Below are 22935 nucleotides of genomic sequence, written 5' to 3' on the forward strand. Positions count from 1 at the left end.
GGTGTCAGCAGATGGACATAAACAGAAATATATGTGGAGAGTGTGGGAGACAAAAATAAAAGCAGTAACAAACCAATGTGTCCAGCTTTGCAGGAAGCTTAAAAGCAGGAGTGTTTCACGAAGGGGCTAGATTCAAAGGGCATAAGAATCAGGTGATACATTCTTGAGAGGAGTGTTCATAAATCCCACTGAAACTCAGTCCCTGATGGAAGATTACCCACCACTTTGCCCTTTGTTTTCATTTGCTTAATTGTTGTATGGTGTCCAAAAGCCTAAGTGAGAGGTTTTCCTCTCATAGAAGAGATGAAAGATTAGCATAGATTGGGAAGAGTCAGATGTGAAAAGAACTCCAAAGAGGAAAATCATCTCTGTTAACACTTTGTGTGTGACATATATGTTGCCACATGTTGAGTACAGCTGTCCCTGGGCAAACATGTACACATTAGGAGTCTCTTAGAGAAGCTTAACACATGAACATCATCCTCCCCCCCTCCGCACCCCCACCACGGAATGCGGAACAGAGCTTCTGTGATGAGTCAGTACTTTGAAAGCTCCTTTTGAGTGAGAATTTGAAGGTTAAAATATTCCTTTCCTTCTGACTTGAATAAGAAGTGAGGATTCATGGTTGTTTCCTCATTTAACCTCAGTCTTTAAAGTTTATTTTTAAGTTAAAAAAACTACTTGCATCGGCATGGATTTGATATAAAAGAATAATGACCAAAGAAAGCCTTGTAATGGGAAGCAATTAATTCTGGCAGCTCAAGCAGCCTTTTTTGAGGTGAAATCAAACAAAAAGCTTTAAATCAGACTGCATTAGAAAATACCTTTTAACTCAGATTTATTGTGATGCAGGTTTTTCACATGAGGAGACAAGAAAAAAGATAAACCCAGATGTGCCCAAGAAACTTAAAAATTAATAGATCTACAAATATAAATGCTACATTTATGTTGGGAAGTGGGATGGGAAGTTACACACGCTCAACTATTCTACCACCCATTCACAAAATGTCAATAATGAAAATAAATTCACAGATTAAAAAATACAAAAAACACTTTGGGCTAAAACTGCAAAATATGGTTCTAGTAGTTAGCCAGGGCAGCCTTTCACTAAAATGAAAGTTTTCCTTCTGACAGTTTTCCTTGGGTTTAAGGGAAGAAGTCTAGGGGTTTTGTTGACTTGTACATGGCAAGTTGACATTGGTGCTCATCCACAGAGATAATCAGAATTTGAATAGAATTCAGCAGCCTCCTGCTAGGCTGAGTTGATGTTCATGCTGGCCCTTGGGCAGACCATGAAAAGGGGTACTAATTACTAAGGATGCCTGTGTCACCCCAATGCGAAGTGCTTTATATACTTTTCTCATCTGATTCTCCAAAAACCCCTCTGAGAATAGGTATTTATTATTCTTGTCCCTGTTTTACTGAAGAAGAGATTGAGGCTCAGCGTGGATCAGCCAGCTCCTAAGTAGTAGAGCCACTGCTTTGAATTAGCTATCTTGTCTATCTCACTCGGAAGCACTCTTAACCTTGCTAATGATGTCATGGTACCAACAGTCAAGAAGCTTCAGGCATTCGTGCCCACCTTCCTGACTTCAGCCTCTAGGGAATTCCAGCAAAACAAAGCATCCTAAACCTCACTGTCATTTAGGAGCTGGGCACTTACATATTTTGATTAAGAAATGTGAGGACAGTGTGTGATAAAAGAAAAGCGCTGTTCCAGGTTCTGTTGGAAGGGATCTAAGAGGAAGAGGGTTTCTACCTCCAACATATGGACAGCCCAATTGGAGAGACAGACTCGTGTGCAGTTATGAGAAGGGAAGTGCCAAGGTCACAAGCTGCAACACTGGTGGTCAGATAAATGGTCACCTGCTATCTCAAAGGTTACAGTCTGTATTTTGACATTCCCCATAGATCTGAGACTAGAAGAACAGGACGGATGAAGACATTTACTTTACATGCTGGCCCTGACATGACAGAATATCTTTTGTTGTTGAGCAACAGATATCTATGTAAAACCTCTTTAAGTAGTGTTGAATTTAACAAACCTATGTAAAATACCAAGTTCTCAAAATGCTCTACTCCATGTCTCATGGGTTGTCCTTCACACTTCTTGGTGGCTCTTGCAGCAGTGAGGCTGCCCATTTCTGATGACTTAGTGGAGTTGTTGTCTTATCTGCTACTGTTTGCCCCAATGTAATGGGATAGAAACAATTATGCCCCTTTATAGCTGAGGACACCAAGGCTTAGGGAAGACAAGCAATTTGCTCAAAGCCACACAGCTAATAAGTGGTAGACCATGGATTCAAGCCTACACCCCAGTTTGAAAGCCCATTGCTACTGAAAACAATCCTTCCATGGGTGTGATATAATCCAGTATCTGTACATACCCTCTTAATAAGTATTAGGCAACTTTACTGAGAGATTACCATCCATTTATACTGAGAAAGCCTTAATGTTTAGGTCTTCACATTCAGTCCAGACCAGTGCCAAAAATAAAGTTCTTTGATTAAAAAAAATAATAGACAAGTTAATCAGTTTTTCCCTATCAGCAAACACTTAAGTAATAAATACTTGTTTTTACTGATTTCTCTACCTCTATTTTTCATTCCAATAAAATGAACTCAGCGTAGATGCTTTCATTGAATTTCTGTTTTATGTATCAGAATTTTGAGGCCTGAAAAGGGAGAAGTCATTTTTCTCCTGCTCCTCTCTGGAGAGATTTGCTGAAAAAAGGATTGAGAATGCCAAAGGTCTCAAAAGTGGAGCTGAGAAAGTCAGTATTGGAAGGAGGCCATGCCCTTCATAAGAAAGGAGATTAGGAGCCCAAAACATTAGTTCTTATTCATAGAGTCTTTGAGACTGAAGATAAGACCCTTCTCTTGACTTGTCAGTCATGAAGTATGGACAGGAATCGGAGGTACCTTAAAGCAGGTTGTCATGTTGCTAGCAAGACCTGGAAGGAAGTGGATGGAGGAATGACAAAATATATCATCCCTCTTGCAGATCTGGGGGCAAGCCTGCCTGTGGCCACAGCTATCCAAATGGCATGAAAACAAGGGGAGTCGCCATGAGAGACAGCTTTCACAACTGGCTTAGAGGCTCATTTCCAACACCAACCACTGGGTTCTGGAATGTTTTCTTAGGCTATGTGGGCTTCTTAGAGAAATGTTACAGTGAAGAGATACCATGTGGTACCCAGGATGGTATTCACTGGTGATTCATCACTATTCCGATCCTGGCTACCTCTTGCTCAGTTGAGAGAATGGATGTTGTTAGATGGGATTAAACAGCCCTCTCTTGAATCCCTCACTTCCTCCTAACCCAGAGAAACTCAGCTTGAGTGAGACCCAGTTAGAATCCTAACCCAATGGTGTAAAGGAACCTTGGTTACTTTCTGTGGGAAGCACACTGACTGGAGGCCATTTCCTTTCCCGGGTGAGTTTTCATTCATGCCTCTCAGGCCCTGTGAGGCCACAGTGGCTAACACCACTCTCCATGAGGCACCCGTGGCATGTAGGACACCATCTAGGTGCATGATGTGCTCTGGATTACGTGTGCATATTGTGTTCATCCTAGTCACATGTGACTCCCCTCTTCCTTGGCCCCCCTGAATGAGATCTGCCAGCTCTTCGAGATGCACCCCACCTACCGCAGGCTGCTGTGCTAACCACTTGAAAGCACGGGAATACTGAGCTCTCCACCTCACCATCCTGTTGCAGAGTGTGTTCAAGACTATTCTTATCAGGCAGGTTTCTTTATTCTTTTCTGCCTTTGCTTTAGTAAGCAACAAACATGATTTCCTTCAGTTGGGCAGGTGCCATTATCTCGCCCTCCTTCCTCACTGTGCTTCAAGTAGCTGTCTCACCTGTTGTATTTTGGCTTTTCACTACTGCTGGTCCTTATCTCCCAGCATCATTAGCCTCATTTTTGGTATTTTCCTTTCAGTTCATACCCCTCTGTCCCATTCATCCAAGGAATCAGCTAAGAAAACCGTCTACACATTGCCACAGCCCCCATGACATGTGAGCTTTGTCAGACATGAACAGGTCCAATTTCCACTCTGTAAAAGTAAAATAAATAAAGAGTATGTTTGGATTTGTGTCTACCTGATTCCACAAGAGGTGTGGTAAACAATGCACACATCTGCCACCAGCAGATGTTTGACGGTTTGGAAGCAATACATGAAAACATGTATGCATATCTGGAGAGTTGGCCTCGAAAAAGACCCATAAAATTGCAGTCGAGTATCTTTCCTATGTAGAAGAAAGTCTACACCCTACTTTACAAATAGAGCTGACCACATTCTGTTTCCTGGGAATGCCGGCTATTTATGCTACTGCTTTACTTCAGGGGAGGAGGAGAGGATACAAAAAATTAGTTGGTTGACATAATTCATCAACTTACTGTAAGGTTTTACACACGGCTTGTGCATGTATTATGTGTAATGCCACCATGAACATGTGTTTAATATTTATGAATGTATTTAGATCATTTAGGAATTCCAAGCTTGTGCAGTGTCATATATATATATATATAGTAGACTACTGTTCTTAAAATATCCCCCAAAAAATTATATTCCGCTGAAGCAATCCCCAGAAGTCATTAAAAAGACTTCCTTGTTATTTACACAAAACTCAATTTCTTATTGAAGTTCTTGCACCTTTTGTCATGTAGCTACAAAATCCAGAGTAGGCAGGTTTTTGCAGAAACATAAGGATGAAGTGATTTTTCTCCTCAACGCATAATTTTATATCAGTGTGTTAAAATAGCTTTAGTAAAATTTTAGGCACATGGAAAAAGAATATGTATATAGATATAGATACAGATATAGATATATGAATATTATATAAATCTATAATGTATCATATAAAAGAGAATATGTCTTACTGTCTTTTAAGCTTGATCCTTCATCTTGCACACAAAATCCATCAATTACTAGTTGATTTATATGTGGGTTTACATTGGCTTCCCAAGTTAATGAGCCAGGGAGGCTTTCTGCAGAATTACAGGAATATCTCTTGAGTCTAATTAATATCTTGAGGTTTATTGGGAGAGTGTTGTTATGACCAGGAAAAATATTTTTAACCTACTCACAATGTTGCTTAAAACAATCTGGAATTTTCAGATGAACAAGAATTAAAGTTTCTATTTTAGAATGGAACTAATGAAACAGAAATGGCGCATCCCGCCCTCCTCTCTTCCCAGCCCAGGCTGACTCAGCACCCCCAGATGATTCAGCACAGCATTGCTTTCTGCCAGTGGTGTTGGTGACAGTGAGTCCTTTGGCGATCTGTGCACACGAGGGGCTGCTGACAGCCCTTCCCTGCTGCAGGCAAAGGAGCGACAGGCGGTGACTCAATCTGGGAGATGGGACTGGTCTGTCACCTGCCTGACCCAGGTGGCGTCCCTTCCTCCCCAAGCACTCAGCACCTTTTCCAGCTCTTGTCAGTAGGCCGCACTCATGGTATTCAGTGTTTACTATCTATCTAAAATATGAGACAAAAGTGAATGCAGAGTTCAGAACCTGGTTTTGCATTTTGGGTTTCCCCAGGTAGCCTCCTTAATCTCTAGGAAGTGGTTCTGTTGGAGAGGAGCTGGGAAATGAATTTCTGGGTCTGCTGTTCCATGGCAAGGACTTCCAGTCTGCAAAGACTTCTGGTCTGCAAGGACTTCCGGTCTGCAAGCCCCACTGTGCCTGGATATTGTCCTTGTTCGGCCCTTTCCATTAGAGTGTCATCTCTGTACAAATTATAGGGCTTAGGCTAGACCCAGTGTGAACTTGCCAACTACTCTGTTTCATCGGATGTTAAAATAACTGTGTCCTGTTCTATAATGCAGGGCACATCCTATCCCCAGTAGAATAATATATTTTAAGTGATTTCTGAAAATGGGCCGTAAAAGCTGTCTGCCACATGGCCCATGTTTGCACATCTCTATATAGTTACGATTGCGGAATTTGACAGTATAACTCTGAATCTGATTAATTAAGAATGTGTAAAAACAAAGTTCTTGCATTACAGCTCGTTCCTTATCTTTGTGTCTTTTACTGTGATGTTGTAGAACTTGGATCATATGGAAAACTAAAATATTATGACACAATGACTGAAGAAGGTAAGAATGATTTTAGAATTGTATGCATTGGCTTTTTTTTTTTTTTCATTTATGGTGTCTGGTGCTTGCCCGTTTTTTTTAATCTTTTTTTTTCCTCTTTGCATGACTTCAGTGACATTGTGTGATTTATTATTCTTTCCACATTTTTGTCTAGTTTTTGCCATCATGTTTATTTGGGATTGGAGATGTGCAATACCATGGGTAATCATGTTATTCCATTCAGATGCTCCAAACCATGTCAATTGTGTAACACACACAGAGAAATGGTGTCAGCAACATAAGCACAAGCACACACCCACTGTGTCAGCGTTATTTTCCCCATGTGCTCACAACACACAGAAACACACACAGTCAACACTCTTAATATGCCCTGAATTTCAGAGCAGGTGGATGTTCTGATTTAAGGAAAGAGTGATCTAAAGTAACTCTTCAACCCCAAACCAGCTAGAGACCATTTTCGGATGCAGAAGTCTGTGAGCTCATGTCCTCAGCCCCCATAGTTCATACTCACTCATCCAAGAGCATTACTGGCCAGAGCCAGTTCCAGCCAGTGGAACTGAATTCACTGAGGTTCATACTCTGTGAGACTGAGCATATCTTTGTAACCACTTCCCCTGAGTATATGAAGTCTGGTAGAGATTTATTTTTAAATGAATTTACTAATGAACTCCAGGCACTATTCCTATAGCGCAACCTTGACCCAATGAGAATCACTTCTCTGAAATAAGCTCACCATACAGGAAAAATTTGCAAGTTTTACTCTTGTGACAGGAGTTATCCTACTTCCCTCATTTCAGCCCACACATCCCTCCACCTTTTGAATAATAAATAATATTTATGAGTTATGAAATATTTGGGGTTTTTACATGAGTTTTACATTGAGACTGACAAGTAATCAAAAGGTAGTCCAGAAGAGGAATCAGCTAATTTTAGCTTTCGACCCAAGAGAAGCTCCCAAATGTGTTGCATATCTTGTTTTCAGCTTCTAGTATTTCTAAGTTGCTTTAGCTTGCCAAAGATCTCCTAGTTGCTTTGCCTCAAAGAAGTAGAACATCTGATAGCCCCTGATAAGAGGAAGCTCCTTTTCCGCCTCCCCACCCCTCCCACACAACTCTGGCTTCTGTACGACTCCCAAGCTATTCCAGCACTTCCAGTTATTCACTGTGGCGTTTTCTAAAGCAGCAGGACCCTATTAGGATCTCATACTGGGCCCTGTTAGGGCCCAGGACCCTCCTGACAACCTGGGGAAATGAGAGCTCCAGGGACAGAAAGCTCCCTATAAGAAGAAGTGTCCTACCACCAAGAGGATAGAAAGAGCAATCCAGACCTTAAAGGAAAGCTCCCATCTCAGCTATTATTTTTATTCCATGTCTTCAGACCACTTGGATTTTTATTGGCAATTGGCTTGAGAAGCCAAAGCTTTGGGACTCGCCTCTGGGCATCTCCCCAGCCCCCAGTCTCAGTTTCGTGACTCCGGCAGCAGGTAGGTTTGTTAGCTTCTCTCTGCCCTGTCACAACCGTCCATTCTCTTTCCTCCTTCCTGTCCTCTGCCATCCACCCTTCACTTCCCATTATTGGTGAAGCTTCTGCCCTGCTCTTGCCTCAGCTGCCCCATTTCTCACCTACTCTGTTCCTTTCCTTCTGCATTCCACATCCGTTAGAGCAAGTGTTGGCATCCTAGCACTCCCTTTCTCAGCCTCCCTAAACCAGACAACTCAAGATCACATCAAGAGGCAAAAATAGTACTTCCAATTGGATAAATCCACGTGATAACATGTGGTGGGCTTTCTAGGCAGGAAGACAAAGTCAAAATCATGCTAGCCCTCAGCAGGACTGTGAAATTGTCTTTGGGGGCCCTTATGGGCCACCTTTAACATTTCTTACTTCTCTTCACGTTCCCATCCCTTCTTGCATTTTCCTTTGTGTCTGGTTCTTTGCTGAACTTTCATCCCTAGAACAGTAACAGCTAATAGTGGCTCAGGGAGCATTTTTAAAGTGTTTCCTATGATATACTCATTTCATATGATGTCAGTAGGAATTTTGCAACAACCCAGAGAAAAAGAAGGTAAGATTGATTTCATAGTTTAATAAGTGGAAGACCTTCTGAGTTTTCTTTACCATGTGACTTGTTGGAGACTTCAATATGCTACTGTGCATTGATCGAGTAAATCATATACAGGGATGAAGTTTGCAGTATTACCCAGACTTCTCTGATGAGAGAACTCTTTCTTCCATGGAGCCCCTTGCGGAACTGTTTTAAAAATGCTGATTAAGGTGCTATCCTTCACTGGGAATAGGAGCCTCTGAAAGATTAAAAAGGTTCTAAACATACAGCCATCCATCTCCAGCACTCACAGAAAGGACACTTTGGAATAGGCCTTCCTCTAGCCACATTACCCCACACCCTTCACCTCCGCGACAAACCAGGCCTGGCTTGAAGCTAATTCTGGGATTCCATCTAAAAGATTCAAGGCCACCTCTACCCTGAGACCAGGCAACAGCTACATATGACTTCTTGAACTCTCGAGAGCCCCTCCCCTCCCACTGAAAATAAGAGCTGTGCTCTGTGCCACCTGTATTTGTACAACAGTAGCAAGTGTAAAGATGAAGATGTTTGGGGCAAGCACTGTGGGCTCCCTAGCCTTCAGGAAATATCCGTCTCCATCTGAAGCATTTCTTTTCACACTCTTAGAAATGTGACTTGAGCAGGGCCGTATTGTAATTGCCCATATGACTAGTCATCATTTGTAACTATTTCCAGGAAATCCTCTGGATGTTATGTGAGGTCGGCTACTTTAATTAAGGGCCTGTTTTTTCCCCCTCAAGGGGAGCAAATGGAAAGATGGATTATATATGCTACCCCATATCTTAAGGGGAATTGAGCAATGATTTCCTAAATATAGAAAATTGTCTTGCACATATTTTTTTCAGCTCATTATTTTAATCCCTTGCTATATGCAAATTATTTTGCTAGGTGCTTTTGGGGAAATACGAGATTAAAAGGCAAGCAGTTTGCCCCCTGCAGAACTTAAATACAGGGAGAAAAATAAAACAGTAACCACCAAGCCACCAGGAAGAAAGTGATTAGTACCATAGGTATTTGGAAGAAAATGGCAGACTACAGAAGGAGAAACGATTGCTTTCAACCAGGGGAAGATTTTGTGGAGAAAATGAACTGGGCTCCAAAGATCCATAAATATGGGATAAACTGGGGAAGGAAGAGTGATGAGTTCTGACCAACCAGGCTGTGACAGAATCAAAGGATAGGGTACACCAACCATTATGGGATGTCCCCCACCTGCCAAGTGCAGTGGACATCCTTTAATCCTTATAATGACCACATAAGGTGGATTTGAAGTGTTTTATTAAATGAGGAAGCTAAGACTCAGAGAAGGAAAGTATTTTGCTCTGGGACTCAGTGGGTGCTAAGTGGTGAATTGTGACCCAAAGTCAAGACCATGGCACACCCCATCCCTGCCCTCTGGGTACTGCTGTAGTTTGATGTATAAGATGGGTGTGAGAAAATGGACAGGAAATTGATGTCAGTATAGGGAGTGGAAAGAAATGCTTGATGGAGACCAATCACGGGAATGACTTAAACCACAGACTTAGAATGAAGGTATTGTAGCGTGAACAATGAGCTACCAAAAAAAACATGAACCCCTACACCTCACCAGAAAAAGTTTATTTTAATAAAACAGTATACTCAGTCCCAGAAACTGGACAAAATGATGACATTTTGACAAAAAGTGTCCTTGCCCTCAGAGCCCTTTCCCTCCCTCCCTCATCTTCAGACGCCTTAGAACCTAAACTGGAAGAGCTCCCTGGGCCACACCCGGCCTCCTCCTCACCCCAGGCTAATCAGAATTTCATTCATTCATTCATTCATTCATTCATTCATTCTCTAATATATTCACTCAACAACACACAGTATGTACCAGGCATTGGACCTGGTTCAGGGGTGATTGAAGACAGTCCTTCTCCTAAAGAATTTACACTCTAGTGGGGGACACAAGCAAATGAGATGGACAGACCCAAGGTGCAGGGGGAGTCCAGTGGAAGGCATCATATTCAGCCTTAGGAAATGAAGACAGGCTTCTCAGAGAGGCGATGTCTCCATTGCCTCATTCCTGCATCCCAAGATGATAATGCCTACTGGCCACCTGATAGTAATGTGTTCACTTTAATAATAACTGAGCACCTGCTCTATAAGATACATTTTACTGGACTTGATAGGATAGTAAGGCCTACTCCTCCCAAGCACTGAATTTCCTGCTATAATAAGTTACTTCCAGGAATGCAAACAAATTACTCTAGAAGTGGCCTTTTGGTGACCTCAGACTTGTCTACATGGACAGCCATTCTTTTATCTCCTCATGCAGTAATATTGCATATTCTTGGAAGAGCAATATCTAGCTTTTACATCTGCAGATATCCAAAATACACACCATTCTCATTCTGGAAAATTCTCAAAAAATTGAACTTTGCTTTCTTACTAAAATTAAGAGAAAATGTAGAAAGCTAGTCAAAAAAAAAAAAAAAACTTGTGTGATAGAACAGATGAATTAAAAGGGGAAGAGACCTTGCCACCAATTATAGTAGATGGAACTAACTTCTACTCTTTGGAGATAAAAGTTCATAGAGACATGTAGGTAGGTAGATAGGCAGAAATCCTGGCTAATATTTTGCAAAGAAGCAATGGATGGGAAAGCTACCTGCAATGTACTGTCCTAAACTTATTGCCACTTAACAGTAGCCATTCCAAGAAAAATAATGTCTATATCATTTTAAAAGTCTTCGTTCATTTGTATAAGAAAAGATACAAAAAGTTGTTTTAATGTCAAGGGCAACAATTAAAATTATCTTTTCCTTAAATGAAGTTAAAGATACTGCTTCCTAGCAACCAACAGCCCCTTCACCAAACTGAAAAGCTAACGTCTTAACCTGAATGATGGGGTCCTAAATTAAGCATGTGGCTGAGTTTTGAAAACCCCCATTATCTCAAAGAAATAAAAGCCTCTTAAGGTCACATAGTCTAGCCAGTCATTTGATGTTCTTAACTGCAGCAAAATAGCCCAGTTTTTTTTCAAGGGGAAATTGAACTATTAAATTAAAAAAAAAAAAAAAAGAATTTTGGAATACCACCTAACAGTATTTTCCATTGCCCGGGATGTATCCTCTGAAAATGTAGTCCTAAAACAGATCTTTGGTAGTATCTGTTGTCTTCACATTATAATTTAATCTTTGCCTGAATGTCTAAGACTGGGTTACATACACTGATATATTAGGCAATATAGGTTCAGCTGTATATAGTAGAAAATCCAAATTAACAGTGGCTTTAGTCAGATGGAAGTTAATTTTTCTCTCAAATAAAAGAGGTCCAGAGGTAGGCAGTACGTGGCAGATACGGAAGCTTTACAATAATCCAAGACCTAGGCTCCTCCCCTCTTCTTCACAATCCTAGTATATGACTTTCAACCTCAAGGGCACCTTGTGGTCCAAGATGACTGCTGATAGAGGTCCAGCCATCATGTCTATATTCCAGGAAGAAGGAAGAGTAAACATGATTTTCCCCAGCTGTTTTGTCTTCTTTTTAAGGAGGCTTCCCCTTAGACCCTTGCAGTGAAACTGCCCAAAACTCAGTTACATGTCTACACCTACTTTCAGGGAAGCTTGGAGATGTAGTTTATTAAACTAGGTGATTTCTGGCCCCCAAAATTTACATAATGAAAAGGCCCCCCAAAATTACATCCAATGAAAATTGGATAGGCAACATTCAATCTCTCCACAAAAGAGAAATATCACTTTTGTATAATTGTATGTTGGTTGACAGGGAAGATGGAGAACAGAGCAAGCTGTGTGAGGGATATTGAGAATTCATGTTAAGTTTGAGATGCCTATGGTATCTCCTAATGGGGATGTGGAGGAAGCAATAGAAATGGAGTCTGGGTCTTGGGAGAAAGGTCAGGGCTATGGATGCAAATTTAGGAGTCCTACTATATAGGTATTATTTAAAGCTACAGAATTGGAGGAGAATACTGAGCTAATCAATAGGGAAGAGGAAGTCAAGGAGACCCCGTGGACTCCAAAGTTTAGATTCTGGGAAGATGGGGGAGACCCAGCAAGGAAGACTAGGCTGGACAGAGAACCAGGAGAGAATGGTGTCCCAGAAGCCAAAAGAACTGTTCCACAGGAAGGCAATGAAAAGGTGATAGCATCAATTAATTTACCGATGAAATCAAAGAATTGTTGTCATACAATGATAAGAGTGATGGACATAAAATGCGATGCTTCAAATCAGGAGTTTGGAAGTGGTACTGTAATTCCTAATGATGAAGTCTAGATCTGACCATAGGAGTGGGTGAATAAGGTGAGCTGGGGGAAAGGGTAGCTGGAAGTGAGCAGGTTAGGGTGGTGAGGAGCCAAGTGTTGCAGGGCTTACCTATTGCCAAAGCTGGTAACAGGAGCCATGATATAAAAGAATCATGGGTTCTGATATCTTCAGGAATGCAGAAGGTTGATGAGGAAGTCAGTTGCCATAGAGGTCGTGAGGTGGCTTGTGCTTCAAAGGAAGGAGGAGAAATTGTTTGGAAATACTGAGGAAGGAGGGATGGCCTATGAACCATTTGGGGAGACAAGCAGCTGTCCCTTTCGAGGGTCATGAGAGAAAAAGGACCTTCAGGAAACAGAAAGGCAAAGGGAATATTCAGAGCAGAGGTTAAGGATATAAAGACAGGTTTACTCATGCAGAGGTGGGAGATTGAGTCAGGTCAGGAATTTTCAGAGCCACATGGAGATGAGGATCTGGATGGTGTTCAATGACCCAGAGGCTCTGCTGAAAGGAGAAGGAGGTAGAATGGAATGGAAACAACCTAGCAATGTGTTAGAAGTTCTTACTTGGGAAGAGGCCCCAGGCAGTTTGCACTGACAAATTAGGGTCCATCTTTCCAGGAGAGGGGAGTCCTAGGAAAACCTCTTACGTCCAGCTGGAAGTGAAGAAGGTTGGAAAAGGAGCCTTCCTCAATTCAGACAGAGATAGGGTTCAGCCCAGCACAGGAAGACCTTTCCTAAAGACATGGCCAAAGATGCAATGGCTTGCCTCAAAAGCCAGCGAGTCCTCCTCCTCTGGACAAGCCAGGGAAGCCTCTATCAGAAGAGTGTTCAGATAATGGACGCCTTGATAGCTCTTCCAGTCCCAAGTCCAAGATCCTTTCCTAGTTCCTTTTATTAAGTGTGATGGCAGACATTGGTTTAGAGTCTACTTTTGAAATTAAATCTTTTGAAAACTTGATCTTACATTTTGGGTAAGCTGCCACCAAGACTGTGGGTAGGTAGGTTCCTGGTCCACAGCTTCTGAAATAGAAGGCTTGTGTATTATTTGATCCAATTCATAGACAAAGTGTTTATTAATGTGGAGATATATATATATATATATCCAGTAGTACAAAAGATAGTTCCTGTGAAATAGACCTTTGAAAGAACAACTATTTTCCCTTTTCATTGCAAACACAAACTTTTAGCATAGTAAGCCTTGTAACTGCAAATTAATTTTAACTGTTCTTTTTAATTATTAAAAAAAAGCATTAAATGCATACAGAGGTAAAAAATCAAACACTACATTAGGAAAAGCAATAAAAATGAATCTCTCTTTTACCCCAGATTCCACTCATTCCTTAGAGTTAACCACTGTTAATCCATTTTCTAACATACACTCTTTTCTTCTATACACCGTTCTCTATATCTGGCTTTTATTTATTAGCATATAGTGGAGACGTTTCCATATCAGCACTTTCCTTATCCTTTACTAGCTACATAGTATATTACTGCTTTGCTCTTCCATAATAGTTCCTTTCCATCAGTCCCTTGTCAACGACCATTTACAGTATTTCCTTATTTGTTGATTTACCCAATTATTAGAACATGACATAAGCATCTTCTTTGCCCATATAGCCAAGTCTACTGAGTAGGAGATATATACATCTAAAACAAATCCCTCAAAATATAAATACCAGATGAAAACCCATACACATTTCAGATTTTGAAAGCTATTGTCAAATCGCCCTTCCAAAGGAATTGCACCAGTCGATGCTCCCACCGGCAGGGAATGAGAGCTCCTCAGACCAGTCCCTTGAACTGTCCTCACAAAGCAGATCAGCCTTTGTATTGTAACTACCTTCTAATTTACTTGTTCTAGAAGCCAGAATTGTTTTTTTTTTACCAAAGTTGAGTTAAAGCCAGGGTTCAGTTATGATGGAAGCCTTTCCTCTCTAAATTAAATGACAAGGCTATTCTTCCTACACCAAATATCCAATTTCCACCACAACATGTGCCCTCCTTAGCACAAAACTGTTGACATCCCTGCAGAATGTCTGAAAAGTACACTGAGTTAACTTCCTGCCTTTCAGTTACCAAAGTGGGGAGCCCCCGTTGTGCACAGACACCATTTCCAGTACCATGTTATGTTTCATTCATTCCAGGTTCATGGTTTAACTCATTCAGTGCAACTTTCCATAACCGGAGGATTTTTCTAGGTACAGATGCTCTCGGTAAGGCTGAGCCTTACCCTTACCCTCCTCCCAAAATGTACTGCCTCACCGGTTATTAACCACATTACTTTTTTAGAGATGTATTCTTACAAGTATCTCCTGGGGCTGGATCTTAGGAAGACAGCAGCCTAGTAGGTGCATAATTAGACTACACAGTTAATAACCGCTATCAGATCGGTCAGAAAGACCAAACCAGCTGTGTGGGTAAATCCACGGTCTTCCTGAAAACCAGGACCAAGGAAGTCTAACTAGAATACATCCAGTTTTTCAAACTTCATTGCATCTTATTTTCATGATCTAAACTGTCAGCAGTAAAAGCAGAAAGATCGGACCTGGCAAGTAAAGACAGATTTTGCCACACTGCACATGTAGAAGGTGTTAAGTTGTAGCAAAAGGCAAATTATGGATGCTGCTTTATGTCTATTTCTGACATCCCTTGAGCTGACAATGTTAAGTTGTCTTCATTAGTCAAACTTGAATACTATTATTACAATTTAATGATATAATTTCCCACCCCCATGAAGCTTTTCTCTTAAAAGAAAAAAGTGGGAATCTGTAATACCAGGAGGCTGGCATGTTCAATTAAGCATGATAAGATGCTCTTTTGATTAAATCTGAAAGGAACTGAACCATGTCATTTTAGTCATGGACCACTAAGCCCTCAGTAGCATTTAGTTAAGTACACTCAGCATGTGTCAGCACTTCCGATGCAAAACCATGCATCAGATGAGATCCACGGGCACCAATTTACAATGTAATGCTGAGGATTCAAGAAACTAGGAAATTAGAATTCAAATCAATTGTCAATTCGCAGACACATGAAGTCCAGGTGACAGGAGATGACGTATGTACATGAAATGCCAGCCAAACCTAAAATCTTTCACTTCACATCAAGATAAATAATTGGGTAATATGTAGGCTCATCAGAAAGAAAGAACTGTTTTATGTTCTTTGCCTTATATAAAAAGAGTAACCATTCAGTACATATCTATTGAGCACCCATGATATGTCAGGTGCTGTGAACAAATCACAACTTAGCCCAAATGAATACATTAATGTCACAACCCACTTACAGAGACATACCCGAGATATGGGCTTTGAAAACTGACTCTGGAGAGATCTTTTGCAGCCGTTAGGTGGTAGTGGGGCTGGATGTTGGCAAGTCCTGAGATCTGAGGCCTGCCCGATAAAGTGGTTCTTTATTCATTTCTCTCTTAGATATCCACAGGGGACAAAGGAGTGGGAATGCCTTCTGTCTGGCAGCCCCTACCTGGCTCCAAACTCCAAAGCTGAGATCAGAGAAACCCCTTTGAGAATTTTGTGTGGGGGAGCCATTTGGATCCATGTATATGAGATAGAAATTTTTAGAAATTAAGTTCCTAAAATAATAAAGCAGGTGACCTAAAATGATAAAGAACATTAGGTCTCAAGTGATATCAGCCTTCGCTAAGTTCAGTTAACTGGCTCTTTTTCTGAAACACCATATTCCGCCACTGATTCTCGCTGGGAGTTTTTTGGTTTGTAAAATTTTAATTTTGTCTGGGTTTGATTAGATTATATATATTTTTAAAACGTCTCGAAATAGACAAATATTAACTATAAACACTATTGGACTCTAGAGGCTTAATCACAACATTAACCAAGAAGAGTGCCTGGTGAGTTTTCTGCAGTGTTTCTGCAAGCTTCTTGTCCTTCCTTGCTTCTCTGTCCCCAGAAGGATCATAAACTATGAATAGATTTTCATACAGCAAGCACTCTTAAGCACTCCGCGTGCATGCATGCACACACACACACACACACACACACACTCCCTTTGTTGTTTGTGTTAATGTTGGTATATTCAGAAATACTTACTGAGGACCAGCCTAAGAAGTAGGCATTGGAGAGCAGATGAAAAATGGTACCCCTATCCAGCTGGTTGGAGAGAGGTCAGATGCCTCTGAGGATCTATGATAACTGGTATGATAAGATGGATATCAGTGCTGTGATAGAGAAAAGTACCAGCGTGCCTTGCCAGCCCAGGAGAGGGATTCAGGGAAAGTTTCCTGAAAGATAAGCTGCTTTAAAGCAGAGTCTTAAAAAGGAGTGAGACATGCAAATAACAAGTATGGAGCATTCCAAGCCACAAGAAGCATAACTTAAAAACTGGGAGACCAGTCAAGAGACTGTAACCAACATCCAGGAAATGTTGGATCTAAAGTGTTCAAAAGTAGACTCTGAAGGAGTTGGCAACTAATTGAAGGGGAGGGGGCAAAGGGGATCAATAAGATGGCTGGAAAACACTGTGAGTGAGGAAATCGCCAAAGAAAGTGCAAGCAGACGGACACATTCTGAGGAAGAAGACAATGTGTGGGAGTGTGGGGCATGTTGAGCTCTAATGTGAGGGGGACTTATCCATTGGATAAGAGGATCAGAGCTAGAGATCTGAATTCGGAAATCACTGGTAATCAGGTGGAGGTCCATTGGGTTCTTTGAGAGGATGTGGGAGTGGAGGATAGGGAGCAAGGAGGGAGCCTGGGGAATAGTGTGACACCTGAGTGTTGCCCTCAAGAGTTCTGGAAAATCAGATTGGACTGGCGTGAAGAATATGAGATGCACTGAGAGACCCAGTCATGTGGAGGCAAATCATGGCCAAGGGTGGGTTCAGCGGAGGAATGCTGACGAAGGCCAGGTGCAGAGTGAAGAGGTGAGCAAAGGAGCCCCGAGACCCAGAGGTACCAGCGTAGACTGACCTTTCCAGAGGTGTGGCTGTGAAGGGAAAGCAAGTGAGGGCCATGCCAGCAGGAAACGTCACGTCAAGAGAAAGGTTCCCTGTGGAGAGACTTAGCCATGATTATATGCTGAGGAAAAAAGAAGGAATGAAGAGTCACAATGAGTGAGTAGGCAAAGTCACTACAGAGGCAAGGAATTGGAATAAAGGACAAAAATATCAATCTTTAAGATACCAACTTTTGAAAAGCATTGGAAATCTTCCAAAATATTTATGAAAGCATTCCATATTTCTAATGATAAGGTGACCCTGCTAGGGGAGATGATAGAGTCAGTTCACATGCTGACAGATCCATTCTTTACAGTTGATTCCAAAGGTTATTCTTCTGGAAAATTATTTTTAAAGCCTTAATAAGGCAATCTGGCTGCTTCATTTCATTGTATGATGGCCAGCAGTTGAAATACAATTATGTTTATATTCTCATTAATTACAGAAACTAGTTCTATGATTAGACCTATAAAAATAGCTAAAATTAAATTATGTTGATTACCTTTATTATATGGTTCATTCACAGAATATTTACTAAAGACATTTTACAAAATACTTTATTACAATACTAGTTTAATTTCCATTAATATCAACGTAGTCGTGACAACCAATTTTACATGATGCTTCACAAAAATTAGAAAAAGGAATTTAGAGGTTGTGCTTCAAAATTAAATTTAGGAATAAATAAACTCTATGTTTTTGCCATTTTTGCTTATGATGAAAATTTTTGTAATGTTTTCCTTTTAAGAATAAAAACCAGGGGGCACCTGGCTGGCTCAGTCAGTAGAGCATTTGACTCTTGATCTCAAGATCATGAGTTCAAGTCTTTTTTGGGGCATAGAGCTTACTTTAAAAGAAAAAAAAAAAGAAGGAAAAAGGAAGGAGGGAAGGAAGGAAAGGAAAGAAAGGAAGGGAGAGGGAGGGAGGGTGGAGGGAAGGAAAGAATAAATTGGGCCAGATCCTATTAGGCAAATAATCTGCCCAATGAGGACCGTTTGTAGAATGTAAGAGGAATCTATTCCTTCAAGCTGCTAAGTGATATCTTGTATCTTGGAACTTTCCCTATTCTCTGAGTTTCCATACCCTTCTGAGAAGGCCCCCACTATCATGAATTTTAAGTCCTTGTTTTCCATCTCTCTGCCTCCAGGCCGTGACAGACTAGGGCACCAGCCAATCTATCTTTTTCACCAAACACTGCCGGGTACATAACACAGGTCTGGTTACTATTTACAGAGTGGGTGATTGTTTGTGACCTGTACTCAGTTGAAAGCAGAGCTCACATTCCTGAGAGAGCTGATGTAGGGAGAACTTACCAGGAATCCAGTGAGTGCAGGCAATGTGCCAAGCATTATTCTTAGATGCTTGGTGAGGGATACAAGATGGTGAGAGAAAGTCCCTTCCCCAGAGAAACCTGCCGTCTGGTGGGAAAGCAGACATGTGAGCAGCAAACTGAAAGAAATAAGCACTACGGTGTGGTATAATCAAAGTGCCATGGGAATGATGTATTTCGTTTGGGAAGGGGGTGTGGGTATCATTAGATACCTTCAGGTTGGGCCTTCTTAGGCCTTAACAAAGGAGAACAATTTTAATAAAGAAGGAGGAGCCAAAGGCCCTTTTTCCCTTCTCTGCCCTCTATGGTGCTCTCTCTGCCTCCTCTGTCACAGAGGCCTCTCTTAGCACCTACTCTGCGGCCCTGGTGACGTGCAGAAAGGGAATGACTGGCATGCCCCTGTCTCCCACCTCTGGACTGTGAACACCTAGTCCACCCCATATTCTCCTATTTACCTCAAGAAAGGTCCTGGGATTCCACATGTAGACTCAGCCCCACCAGGGCCTTGAGTTTTCACAGACCTGGAAGGATTTACTTTGAGTCATTAGCCAACAAGAAACATACTAAGGAGCGATCGCCTCAACTACTTGCCTGGAAATCCAAATACAAGGATTTATCAAGCCCTCCAGGGCTCTAGGGATGCCATAGGGAACAAAACCAATGGAAATTCCTACCCTCATGGAGCTTGGCCACTAATGGAAAGCAACAGATAATCAATAGTAATGATGATATCATATATTAGATGGTGATAAATATTTTAGAGAAAACGAGCTGAGGATAGGAAGTGCTAGAGAGAGAGGCTGCCGTTTTAAATAGGCTGCTCAAGAGAAGCCTCAATAAGAAAGACTTGAAGAAATACTTGAAGGAGTTGAGAGAGTGAACTCAATGGATCTCTGGGGGAAGAACATTCCAGGTAGAAGGACTAGCAAATGCCATGGCTCTGAGGTGGAACACCAGGGAGGCCAGCATGGCTGGAGCAGAGTGAGCCTGGAGAGAGGGAAAGGATGAGGCAGGGCAGCCTAGGTGACTAAACCTCCTTATAGGTCCTTATAACGACCTTGGCTTTCACTTTGACCTGAGAAGCCACTGTAGGATTTTGCCTAGAAGAGTGGCATGATCTGATTGATCATGAAAGATACCAGGATGAGGCCAGCCTGGGAGACAGAGGTAAAGGTAGAAGGGGAGACTGGTTAGTAGACCAGCGAGGTAATGGCTGAGCCCAGGAGGGGAGGAAGGAGACGTGGTCAGATTCTGAAATATTTTGGAAGTTGAGATACCAGACTTGCTGATATCTCGCAGCATGTGGGCTGCGAGAGAAAAGAGAGGAGCCCATAATGACCCTAAGGTCAGTGTTTGCTTATTGCCACATCAATTTCATTGCATCCCTTTCAGAGTGACTGTGGCCTCTCTGACTTGAGCCTATGGGGGGGGGGGGAAGAGGCAATGAATAAACAGGAGGAACACTCAGCTGCACTTTTGCTTTTTAAGCTACCTGCCAAGTCATAAACCTCAAAGACAGATAGGAAAGGCAGAACTGAAAATGCAAAAATAGATTTAAAAACACTGTGTTCAAATTTTCCCTTCTGTTTCCTTTTTTCTTTTCTTCTCCCAGCAAGATCTGTTCACTGAAGTGCATTCGGCTGCTCCCTTTTGCTTCTATATATCTCTTTTGTCCCATCTCTTCTGCATTGTTGATGCTCAGAATGTTCCGGAGCAGCCCTGACCTGATCTGATCACCAAGCCAAAGGGTTCCTTTGTAACACTGCCTATTACAGGATTGGTGGGAACGAGGTGAAGGAATTTCCAGGGACTGTTTTAATTAATTAACAGCTGAACAGAAACAAAATCCATTTCCTTTGGGTGAGCAGACCCTCTGAAGGTTACTTTCCTGTGCAGCAGAGGGTGCACGGCGTCACATCTGGGTGACAGTGTCAAGGATTTTGATTCCTGATGGGTTTTCAAAATTTGTTCTTTATCATATTACGTCCTTATGCTTTGATCTTTTCTTCCACTCTTTCCTGCCACCCCCTCTCCCCATACCCCCCTGCGGATACTCAGCTGGGATTCCTTTGCAAACTTCAGAACAGGCTAAACTATATTAAAACTGTGTACTAGGTTTTGACGTAGGTGCCTCACGATTTGAGCAGAGTTTGCTATTTCTGAGATTTTAAGTACACAAATATCTGTCGCTGTGTAAAAATACAACACTTCGAGGCTTCGCACTACAACAGACTATATTTTTTTAAGGTTGCCTTAAAGCATGTAAAAAATCACTCCTTCCCTCATTTTGAAAAGTACCCAAAAATGTCTTCATTTTTTCTCCCCATGCACAGAGCTGCAGTTGTTTCTGAAGTCTGTCCCTCTGTGTCAACCCTAATGCCAATGTGAAGTTCGTGCCTTAGATGGTTTATGGAAGTGGCCCCCTTAACTGCCAAGGTCTCCTGCGCCAGACGCTGCTAAACATGAATCCTATTGTGAATATCAGTCTTTTTCTTTTCAGTACTTCACTGGAAGGATAGCCTATCATTCCCCTTCATAATAATAACCATTTCTGAGTGACAATTCCTGAGCATTTACTGTATAGCAGAGGCCATCTAAACACCTGATGCATATTAACACATTGATCCTTCCAACAGCTGTATGAGAAGGGTGTTCTTATTATCCCCGTTTTAAAATTCTGAGCCTGAAACACAGGAGGTAATACCCTTGTGCATTAGGAAGGTCTTTGAGCACATAGATCCATTGTGCAAGTAAGGCAAAGGGAGAAAGCTGATCATCATCTTCCCATTTTAAGATTGCAGAGGTATCAGTGTTTAAGACACAGAATGTCAGCTCTATCACCTTGACCTTCTCCATCTCAGGAAGGTGTACAGTGATCCTTTGCCTTATCGGTTTAGAACTGACTTTGGGGGACTCGCGGAAACCTAAACACCAATCCAACTAGGCGTAGACCGTCAGGTCAGCTACTTCTCCAGACTTGCATGTCTGGACTGAGGGAAGAGAAAATGCCAACACTTCTCTGAAGGCAACCCAGGGCCATGTGACCTTGACCCTGTGGTTTTCATTAGTTTTTCTTTTTCCTCTTATTTACAGACTTCTGATGCCAGGCATTGTGATAAACCCTTTGCACTCATTTTCTCACTTATGCTTTGCACCTGACTCATGAGTCAGTGCCATAGGAATCCCTGTTTAACAGATGGAATTCCTATTGAACTCACTCAGCAGAGCCAGTGAAAGAGGCAGGGCTTACACCCAGATCTACCTGACTATAAATGATGTCCAAAATGTAACCACAATACTATGTTGTCCGAAACACGTATACATCCTCTTTGGTGTTTTCCCCAGCTTATGGCTTCAGGCTAAACGGGTCCTTAAAGTGCCATGCCTTCCTTCCCCAAGGCCCAGATAGTCTTGGAGAATCACAGGTTCTGTGCTAGTCTCTGCCTCAGGGACCTCATGCTTACTCTTGTCTGGCTAGCCATCCTTGCATCTATTCTCAGGAGGTGCCCTGTGGCAATGCCTGTGGTGTCCCTTGGGCTGAAATGAGCATGCCTGGCCTTGTCAGGCTCGGCCCCACCACCCTTCTGGAGCACATCTGTGTGCTGAATTCTGAAGGTGGCATTTCACTGCTGCTTTTCTCAAAAGGACTCTTAAAGGGAAAATCCCTTTGGGCCTCTGAGGAGCAATTGTCTGCACTGGAAATGCAGGATGGGAATCAGGTCATGCTAACTGGGACAAAGGTTGAATTTAAAAAGTTGAAGAAGTGATTGGGAAGGAGAGATCCCAACCAGCCTCTGCAACTTTGCCCTGTTGCCCCTAGGGCGAAGCCACAAGAGACCAGATAGAGCTAACCACTCCCACCTTTCAGAAGCTTAGAAAATCAGAAGTGCTGCTGCAGTGGGAAAAGTAGACACACTCTCTAGAAAGCCCTCGTTGACCTGGGAAAATGTTTGGAACCTATGAATTCCCAAGTCTAGAGTCATTTCCTACCCTATGTTCCTAGCCTCCCTTTAGAGGATGTGGGGAAGCCAGCCCATGAGTGGCCATGGCCAACACCATGTTAAAGGAGGTTTCCTGGCCAAACCCTTCCATGCTTTTGGGTCCCTTTCACTCTCATATCTCTCTGAGATACATATAAGCTCTGAAAAATACTCCTGTAATCATAAGATGTGATTAGCTGTTTTCTATCA

The 22935-nt window shown here is 41.9% G+C and overlaps 1 protein-coding gene across 3 annotated transcripts in view; it reads left to right on the forward strand.

Moving 5' to 3' along the window:
* SLC24A2 (solute carrier family 24 member 2) overlaps window positions 1-22935 on the forward strand; it is a 250173-nt gene that overhangs the window by 180101 nt on the left and 47137 nt on the right. For 2 of the 3 annotated variants that reach the window (XM_029920831.1, XM_029920829.1), the window contains exon 5: window positions 6061-6111. The exons of the other annotated variant lie outside the window; for it this stretch is intronic. In XM_029920831.1, coding sequence (XP_029776691.1) covers window positions 6061-6111 — 51 coding nt within the window. The remainder of the gene's footprint in view (window positions 1-6060; window positions 6112-22935) is intronic. 3 annotated transcript variants of the gene reach the window in all.

The sequence above is a fragment of the Suricata suricatta genome, chromosome 13 (genome assembly GCF_006229205.1).
Source record: "Suricata suricatta isolate VVHF042 chromosome 13, meerkat_22Aug2017_6uvM2_HiC, whole genome shotgun sequence".
In the NCBI taxonomy this organism is placed as follows: Eukaryota; Metazoa; Chordata; class Mammalia; order Carnivora; family Herpestidae; genus Suricata; species Suricata suricatta.